A 10000-nucleotide genomic window follows, 5' to 3' on the forward strand; every position below is an offset into this window, starting at 1 on the left:
AAACTGGACTGGTCCTGAACAGGACTTTCTCATCAGTGATAGGGAGCTCTATGTGACTGGGGTACCTCACCGATCTTCAACAGTAACTGGAGAAATATGGAGTAAGGACAAGGCCATTTTTCACTAATTTACTGGACACAAATAAGGGAACTTTTGAGGCATGACAAAAATAGGCACGCATTGCGTATATGTGGTAGTGCAGTAACATGACACGGTGCTTTATTCCATAACTGTCAACTGAGCTGTGTTTTGTTTTCCAGGAGATTCGAGTTGTGCTTGCGTAATATGTAGCTCTAATAGTGCACAATATTGCTGTGGTATCGTAAATCATTATAGTGCTATGGTAGATGTCTTACACTATAGGTAAATAGCCCCTGAGAAGACATGTACATGTAGTTACTAGTACAAAATACAAAACCCAGAAAGATTGAAGAAATATAAGGGAATCAAGAAATATTGGCTTCGATACATCTGTGACAAAATGACAGGAAGACACCAGGTTTTTGTTTTTGTTAGTTTGTTAGTTTTTTCTGGAAAGTCAAAAATTCACTCTTTTAGACGAGGTTATTTATCACCAGGTAATTCTGTTGTTTTGGAAATAGAAGCTGCTTTGTCATTCATCTGCGTCACAAATTCCTGCTGATTTTTTTTTTTTTAATTCTTTCAACAGACCTGTTTATTTTCGCGATTCATGCACGTGCTGCGGGCCTATTTGCCACCACTCACTTACAATCACTCATTCACTCACTCACTCTTACAACCCGGTGACATAGTGTGTAGCGCACTACCACAAAAAGAAGTAAAAGAAGAAATGTTTGTAATGTTATCTCTCAATATCGAGATGGTATCAGAGAAATTTGTTGCAATCATGGGAACTTTTATGAAAGGGCATAAAATAACAGGGAGATATTTCCATATTTGAGCAACATTGCCCCCCTTGAAGTCTGTTATTGCAACTCTCTGTGGTAGGATTATGGCACTGTTCTTGAGGGGAAGGGGGAGGGGGGGGGGAGGTGGAGGGGTATAAGTCTCTTTTTCAGGTACTAGCTGGCTTGCATTCCCAACTTACATGACTATTGTACTAATGTCAGACTCCAACAAAAAAAATTTCTTTTCTATTATCTTAGGTTTGTTACGTTGTAACGGCCAGGAGAAAGCCTCTCTCAAAGACATTCTGGAGCATTTAGAAAAAGTTTACTGTGCCCAGCTATCGGTAGAAGTCCAGCAAATTCTGGTATGAGAAAATGGACCTACATGTAGATGTAATGAATCACTGGTACATGGCTTGGGAAGCATTGCTTCCCCTTAAGGAAAGCAGTGTTTTAAAATGAACATTAACCTCAGTTTCTTGAGATTTGCCGGAACATTGACGTTTTACTAGCCTGCGAACGAACTTATTTCCAGGGGTCGTTTCTCTTCCCCAAGAGAAACGACCGCTGAAATTACATCTGCGTTCGCAGGCTAACGTCTTACTGCATTGAATTTTTTTTTATTTGACAACTAGGAAGAATCTGAGAAACTTTGGCTTGCGGCACTGATTGAAGAAAGTGTCTACTGGCCACTAGAGGCAGACAGACAGATTCACCTGGCTAAGTTATTGTTAAGATCACAGGTAGAGAATTAGGTTAACCACATATTTTTTGAAATTGCGCATTGTCTTCACTCAATCATACCCATACACTTTCTGGTTTTAGTATTTGAATGTATGCTCTCATCATTTTTGTTAACAGGCATTTGACAACTTTCTTGGGAAAAAATTCCCAACTGTGAAGCGGTATGGTGCTGAAGGTGCAGAGAGCATGATGGCTTTTTTCGACGAACTCTTCCTGCAGTCCTCATACTGTTAGTACTGTATACTGTGTACAGTAATGTTGTATATTCATGAGCTTAGAATTCAAAGATATTCATTCTGACTTACAATTCCGAGTTAATTGGCAGAAATAGCCATGGGAAAAGTTCACTTACAAATCATGTTGATTTTGTGTTGGTGGAAAGAGGACAATCATGAAAGGACAAATTACAGTTGAACATTTTTCATCAATTGAAAGAGTTTGACTTACATGTATGAGCTTCTGATCATTTATTTAGTTTGGATGATAAAGCTGTTGTAGTTAACTGTAACTGAAAATTGTTTGAACCCTGAGCAATGTCAGATCTACATGTACCTTGACTAAATTTGATAATCCAGTTGAGCATACTCCTGGCAAGGGCTTTTAAGGATGTGGAAGGTAATTATCTTTAACCCTCATGTTGCTTGTGCATTTTCTTTTTGTTGTAAAGGTGAAATTCAAGAGTTAGTTTTAGGAATGCCACATAGAGGACGCCTAAATCTTCTGACTTCCCTCTTAAAATTTCCAGCAGCTCAGATGTTTAGCAAGGTGGGAACGACACTAAAGACTAAAAATTAATTTAATTTGTTTTTGTATGATTCAAAGCCATGTAGCAAAGCTGCCTTTTTGTTTCTTAAACAAACTCATTCAAAAAGACTATGAATTTGAAATGTAGCATTTTTTATTTGAAAGTTTTCTTTAAAGCAAGAGTAATCAAATGAAAGGGGAATTTTAAAAGCAAGTATAAGTTTTGTTTACTTGTCATTGATTCTTGAATCTTTCAAAGGAATTATTATATTGAATCAATAATTTAATTGTGTTGCATCTAGATGAAAGGAAAGTCTGAACTTCCCCCAGGTGCAGAAGGCATTGGAGATGTCCTGTCTCATTTGAGTAAGCTTAACGTCCATGCCTATGCCTTAGAAATGATCATTCAGCACTCTTCTAAGTTTAATCACATTAATTATCTCCCTCAGTGCATTTCAATCAAGTGTCATAAAACCAAAAGTAATTACTTTGGCCAATCAAAAAGGTGAAGACAATCTAGTAGACCAATCGAAACTCGAAGTAATTACACGTAGCCGACACAAAGCGTGGGAAATGTGCACACTCAAGCCACGATTGGTTTTTGTTTCACTTTTGATTGGTTGACAAAATTGCGCGAGAACTTTGAACCAATCACTGAGTGAAGAAATGCAAAACCAAAGCAATTCGCTAATTACTTTCGACACTCAATTGAAAACCGCTGTATCATAATTTTCATTCATTTTATTTCTTCAGCAATGACTATTTCCTCGTTCTCTCCTCAGCTCTTTCTTTTCCAATACCAGTATGTACATGTACATTTACATGTAACTAGCTCATATGACCAGGAAGAAAAATAATTAATACTAAGATCCCGTAGACACTATGCTGCATTAGAAGGGTCGATTAACCTCTTCATCCCTGAACTGTTACCCCCCCCCCCCCCCCCACCATTGATGAGCTAAATTGTCTGGTGTTAAACAGAGTAAAATCTCTAAGTTTCACTCTCATACATGTGTAAACTGAAAGGGTTAAGTTGGTCTATTCCTTCTGTAGGGCCTACTTGGTTGAACAATTTCCTTGCAGCGTAATTTCCATGATGGTAAATGCCAGATCTTCCATAATGTACAGTATACTGCATCAGCTGTCACATAAGTTACAGTGCAATTTCATTTTTGGCTGTTGAGCTTCTAATGTTTAGCCATTGGTAACTACCGGTAATAATAATAATAATAATAATAATAATAATAATAATAATAATAATAATAATAATAATAATAATAATAATAATAAACTGTGTTACCATGATAATTACAAATAGTTAACCCTTGAGCTAATGTTTAGTCTGGTATTATTTTTAGTATTGTTCTGGTATCATTGGCCAATAGTTATTATTCTTACTTTCTTGCTTACAAGAAAAAGTGTCCTATCTCTTTCTCAATATTCTCTGAAGTTCATTATATTATTTTGCTGTTTTTAGCCAGTTCTGTGAATCTTGACTTTGGCCACAAACTGCCTCTTCATGTTACCATGCTACCTAACCCATCCCATTTAGAGGCTGTCAATCCTGTTTCGGCTGGAAAGGCTAGGGGTCGACAATTAACGCTCAAGGATGGTTGCTATGGTGATAGCAGAGATGGTCTTATGGGTGACAAGGTTGGTTCCCATTTGAACAAATCAGGGAAATGTTGAGAAGGCAAAAACAGAGGAGACACTGTATTTATCTACTTGAAGAAGTTCATCTAGAAATTCACTTGGGTCTGCCATAAACAAAGCTCGCTCTAGACTGATAATTATAGCCTGTGTGGCAAGTATATTTCTTGTTGTCATTGTTGATAAAGGAACGACACCCGGAAATACATCTGTGACGAAGGCTGTCGCACCCATACATATAGAGTCCATTGCATGACTGGAAAAAGATGGTAATCCTGTGATTGCGTTGTTTTTGCCTTTGTTCCCTGTATTTTAGTGACTGGCTGAAAAATTTGGCCCCACTTGAGAATAGGGAGCCATGTCACTTGCCCACCTCATTTCCCTGCACTTTGATTGAGTTAATTACTGTACAGTACATGCAGTTGCGTTGAATTTTGATTGCAGTGTTTGTACCTGTTGTTTTTAGGTACTGAGTGTTATGGTTCATGGTGATGCTTCATTTTCTGCTCAGGTGAGAGCTACTAGTTGATCTTTGTGTAGATGAGAAGGGCCCAAAAAGATAGATACAAGATTAATAAGGGGTGGCGAATGGTACCTCCAAAATCTTGGCACTCGTAAACTTGTTGTGGGATCTTGAAATCTTAATAACCTTTGCGAAGAGTCTCAAAGTCTCATTTATGTTGCATTTATTTCGTTGTGAAGTCTTGCATGTTTTGGTCTCGGTTTCGGATTGGCAAACAAGGGTCTCGGCATCTTGGCGAGTCTCTGATTTTACCATGCGTCACCCCTTTTTAATAATATACAATATGCAGTTATGTACAGATTTACGCCATTTTTGATAAGCATTACAGAGTGTCCAGTCCTACCCTTTCCTCCTCTACAACATTATTTCTGTCTGGAAACATAGTAGTCAAGATAAATGCTATATAGTGTACTACCAACCCTACTTCTTAATAAGAAAACATAAGAAGATATGATAACCCTAACTTAAAAATAAAATAAGTGCTAATATTAAAATTGATCGTTGGAAATACTGCGTTGAAGTAGTCATGTCACTTTCCTGAACTGTTGATAAGATAATGATTTCTATGATGAACAATATTGGAACCGTGATGGTGATGATGGTAACATATGATTATCATAATGGTAAAGCAAAGAAACATGGTTGTAATAATTTCTACCTTTCATTTTGTACTATGATTGTATTTTACAGGGAATCGTTGCCGAGACCTTTTGTTTGGCAAACTTGCCACATTTTAGTGTTGGTGGTACAATCCATTTAATTGTGAATAATCAACTTGGTTTTACGACACCCGGGGAAAGAGGAAGGTATACAGCTTTCAACTTTCTTTTATTGACTTCTTTGATCATGGGTTCACGGGTTCAAGTCCCATTGGAGCCACTTGAATTTTTTTGGTGTCTACTCTAAGAGACAACTAGTTACATGTAATCAGTCAAAAACTATAATTTCCCCTGCATTAACCCATTGACTCCTGGGAGTGAGACTTTACTGTCAGATTTTACTCTGTCTAACACTAAACACTTAATGACTGGTCCCGAAGGAAACAGTTCATTTTGTTTCTCGAGAATCTCAATGTTTCCGCGAGGCGCAAGCGAGGGAAAAATTGAGATTCGAGGGAAACAAAATGAACTCTTTCCCTTGGGACCAGTCATTAAGTGATTTGTTATATAGCAAAACAAATGGATCAAAGCAGTGGAAAACAAGTAATCACCTTACTGACAAATGACGCATCTATGTGTACAAGGCAATGTTAAGAATATTACTGAAATTTACAAAAATGGCCCAGAACAATCATCATGCACATCACGTGCAACAGCAGTCAACATTTCGCGGGTAACAGTTAACTTTTTCCCGTTTGACGTCATAGTTTTCGCAATGTTGCCTGCTCATGTCATTTGGCAGTAAACAGTTTCATTGTTAGATGTCATGTGACCATGAATTAGCCAATGAATGGGCATGTTGTAGCAGTAAAAACTCCAGCTATATAACAAGAGATTTTACTCTGTCTAAAGCCAGACGATTTTACTCTTCAACTGGGCTCATTCTAGGGCGTTTGAGGTGTCAGTGGGTTAAGTAGGGAAAAGCTATGTCCCTGCCATTAAATTGCCCGGATATTAGTGCGAGGATCACTTCTCCATTTCATGCAATTTATGCGCACTGCAAAATATACATTTTCTTTCAGTTTCGTTTTTATTCAATGCTTGTGTAGAAATCTGTATAATTATATGTATGACATGCTTTAAGCCCTCATTTCTGAATTTATTGCTTTTTCAGCCTTGTCAAAGATCATTTTATTTTGCAGGTCATCTATGTACAGCAGTGATATTGGTAAAATGATTGGTTGTCCTGTGCTACATGTTAATGGTGACAATCCAGAGGTATGATCATGGTTACACTATGTAAATGATATGGTCTATTTTAAATTTAGCCTAGCTAGTTTTTTTTAGTTCATATATTGTAGTCTCATAGAGCAAGGGCTCATTGTTTTTTAAAATGATTACAGTATGTGAAAAAACTGGTTAAATGACAAGAGAAGCACAAGAGTACATTGATGAACAAATTTCTACAGCTTGCTCAAGGAGTTACGAACTGAAGGTCAACTCCACCTTCTTTTTCAGTGTAAAAATTGCGAATTATCAATTTGTTGAATGTTTTTTGTAGGAACTTGTGAGAGCTTGTCGGCTTGCTTTGGAATATAGAATGAAATATCGAAAGGATATCATAGTGGATATGATCTGTTACAGGCGTTGGTAAGACTTATTGAACAGCATAAATTCCTGATTAGAAATTTCTTTTTCCCTTCAATCTATAGTTAAGAGGGAAAAGCGCATAGAAAGATTAGGTGATCCTGCTGCAATAACTTGATTTAGATACCCAATGAATTTGTTGCATGCAAGTACCAGACACTACTTGAGTAGGACTTTTATTATGGGGTGGGAAGTGATCTACACATGATGCATAGCTCTGGTTTTCCTTCTTCCTGATGCATATTTCACAGGGGCCACAATGAGATAGACGATCCTTCATTCACTCAACCAACAATGTACCAAAAGATAGAAAACAGAGTGAGTGTTCCAGATATTTATGCCAACAGTCTAGTGACGAGAGGTGTGGTCACTCAGGATGAGCTACTGAAAGATGCAGCCGATTACACCATATTTCTCAACGAGGAACTGAAGATGTTGGACAGTGCTGTTCCCCATACCAGCCATCTAGATGCACATTGGAAAGGGCTTGTGCAAGCAAGTGAAGATAAAATTACCATTTGGGATACAGGTATCTGCACAGTGACCCTGTTCCATTTTTGCAACAGGGAACCCAACGTCTCATCAAGCACTTCTGCCAAAATTGAATTACTGTAGTTTGTTAATGATAACCTTATAGAACTATGTAATTATAGCTGTGTTTGTAACTGAGAAATGAGCAACCACTAGGGTCTTTGCCCTTTAAACCACAAACCTGGTGAAAATTATTCTTGTAAGGTAGAATTGATGCACACCATTTTTAAGTGGTTATCAGTCACACGCGATCCTCGACAGTTTTTTTCTCATTTTTTGAAACTAAATTTGGATGGACGTCAATCAAATGTTTCCAGCCTTGAATGGGACTGGAACCCACGATCCCGCAAATGCACTACATTTGCTCTACCATCTCGGCTATCAGTTGGTCACTTGCAAGTTTGTACATGTATAAAGTTCCAGTTGGCACTATTTTCCATCATTTTCTATTTCCTGTTATGATAGGCTTTAGTTAAATCTCAAAATGTAAGCATAGTTTAAAATTCCATCTGGATGATTTCTAAAAGCGGTTTTGTGATAAAAACATTATGACAACCGCCCAAAATCTTTTCAACATCACAGTTCCATTGAGTAAGGTTTGTTTTTCAGTGTTAAAATTGTCAAACTTCTTTTAGCAACTCCATGAGTTACACTGTACAAAGCAGCACGAGAAAGTACTTAACAAGCTTAAAAACTTAAAAAGTGTCTCCCTTAGATGTCTTATCCTATCCTTACGGCAGCCTTTTTGTGATTGGGCATATGGAGTAATTTTAATTGTAATTTTCTTAGTCTATATTTTATTTCATATATTCTAAATAGTTTTACATAGCAGGTCCACATCAGCTGATAGCTGCCGATGCAACTATTACTTTGTAATTTTTGTAATTTTAACCTGCTTTATCAAATAAAGAATTGATTGATTGATTGAACTCGAATGTTAGACTGTGCCATTGCATTGCGCACTGACCTATAGCAACTGAGCTATCAACTGTAGTCACCTTGGAGGTAATCAAGCGAAGTGTACTGGTGTATGACTACTTCACAGTTGATGAGTGCTCCTTCTTGACCATCAAACACCTCTTTGTTGTCAGGTCTGCCTGTGGAAACGTTGCTTTTCGTTGGTGGCAAATCAGTCGAGACACCAGATTCATTTCATATACATCCGCATCTAAAGAAAACTCATGTGGAAACCAGGATCAAGAAACTGGAGAATGGAACTGGCATTGACTGGGCCACAGCTGAAGCTCTTGCAATTGGAAGCCTTCTGTATCAAGGTTTGTTCTCCCATACACAAGTTTCTTTTGCGGGTTGCTAAAGGTGCCGGTAGCTAAATCAGAGTTGGATCAGAAAATACACACATACAGCACACATCTCCCCCCCCCCCCCCCCCCCCCCCCCCTCCTTTCAAATGCATCATACTACTGGGGAGAAGGGAGACCCCACCCCAACCTCCTTGAATCTACCCTCTATTGCCATGTTTCATGATCGTTCAGTTAATACCGCTTTACGGAAAAAGTTGTTGTGCTGCGGCTGATTGATTATGTCACTGAGAATCATGTCGATGAGACTTTTCAATCGGCATTCAAACTATTGCACAGCACTGAAACTGCTCTTGTAAGAGTGAACAATGACATTCTCGTTGCTTTAGACAATCATCAATTTGTTATACTACTACTTTTAGATTTATCGGCCGCTTTTGACACAGTAGATCATAATATCTTGCTTCATAGGCTAGCTTCTCGTTTTGGTGTAAGTTGTTTAGATCATATCTTAGTAATAGACATCAGGCCCGGGTATGGGGGTAGAAGCTGAATAATTGGCCCTCGATTATTCATTATTATTTGTTTGTTTAGTTCGAATTATTCATTATTCTTTTAAAATTTTTGCAGGCTATTCATTATTCACTGTTGTTATTCATTATTCCACTGGCATAACTGCCTTATTTATTATTGCGGCGTTTTCAGACCCAATTATTCATTATTCATTTTTTATTTATACTCGTTATTCATTATTCATTATTCAGCTTCCACCCCCGACCGGGTTGCTCGAAGCATTGTTAGCCCTAACCAGCGTTAAAAACCATGGAAAGCTATAGGTGTTGATACCTCTTAAACCAACGGTTAGCGCTAACCAGGCTTCGAGCAACCGCTCCCAGTTTGTCAACATCAAGGGGGAGAGGTCCTCATACCGACCATTATCTTGTGGGGTATTTCAGGGTTCTGTTTTGGGCCCATTTTATATCTACTATACACTTTTCCACTCGGCGATATTGTTCGGAGGTATGACGTGGGCTTCCACTTTTATGCGGGTGACTCCCAGTTATACCTGTCCTTTGACTCCCGAAGTGACGTAGCGCAAGCATCAGCGGTTGCTCAAATACAAGCCTGTGCTAGTGAAATCGATAACTGGATGCGGGTAAATAAGCTTAAGCTTAATAGCGGTAAGTAGAGCTTCGTGTGATTGGTTCTAGATACCGTGCTCGTCCGCTTGTTAATAGGCCATTTCCGAGTTCATGTCTGCCTCCTCTTCAAAGCGAGTCTAAGTGCAAAGTTTTTGTGATGTTAATTAGTTCTACTTTACATATGAATGAAAACTAATTTTCATAAGAAAAACTTCGCACTTAGACTCGCCTTGAAGAGGAGGCAGACGTGAACTCGGAAATGGCCTATTCTATTAGCATTAATGATTACTGT

At 38.2% G+C, this 10000-nt stretch overlaps 1 protein-coding gene across 6 annotated transcripts in view; it reads left to right on the forward strand.

The window, feature by feature from the left end:
- The window catches only part of LOC138026233 (2-oxoadipate dehydrogenase complex component E1-like), a 28730-nt gene that overhangs the window by 4029 nt on the left and 14701 nt on the right, over positions 1-10000 (forward strand). For all 6 annotated transcript variants that reach the window (XM_068873480.1, XM_068873475.1, XM_068873474.1 and 3 more), the window contains exons 5-16: positions 1128-1234; positions 1505-1612; positions 1731-1842; positions 2281-2378; positions 2660-2723; positions 3835-4010; positions 4474-4518; positions 5221-5336; positions 6332-6407; positions 6691-6779; positions 7028-7305; positions 8399-8581. In XM_068873480.1, coding sequence (XP_068729581.1) covers positions 1128-1234; positions 1505-1612; positions 1731-1842; positions 2281-2378; positions 2660-2723; positions 3835-4010; positions 4474-4518; positions 5221-5336; positions 6332-6407; positions 6691-6779; positions 7028-7305; positions 8399-8581 — 1452 coding nt within the window. The remainder of the gene's footprint in view (positions 1-1127; positions 1235-1504; positions 1613-1730; positions 1843-2280; positions 2379-2659; positions 2724-3834; positions 4011-4473; positions 4519-5220; positions 5337-6331; positions 6408-6690; positions 6780-7027; positions 7306-8398; positions 8582-10000) is intronic.

The sequence above is a fragment of the Montipora capricornis genome, chromosome 12, assembly GCF_036669925.1.
Source record: "Montipora capricornis isolate CH-2021 chromosome 12, ASM3666992v2, whole genome shotgun sequence".
Lineage (NCBI taxonomy): Eukaryota > Metazoa > Cnidaria > Anthozoa > Scleractinia > Acroporidae > Montipora > Montipora capricornis.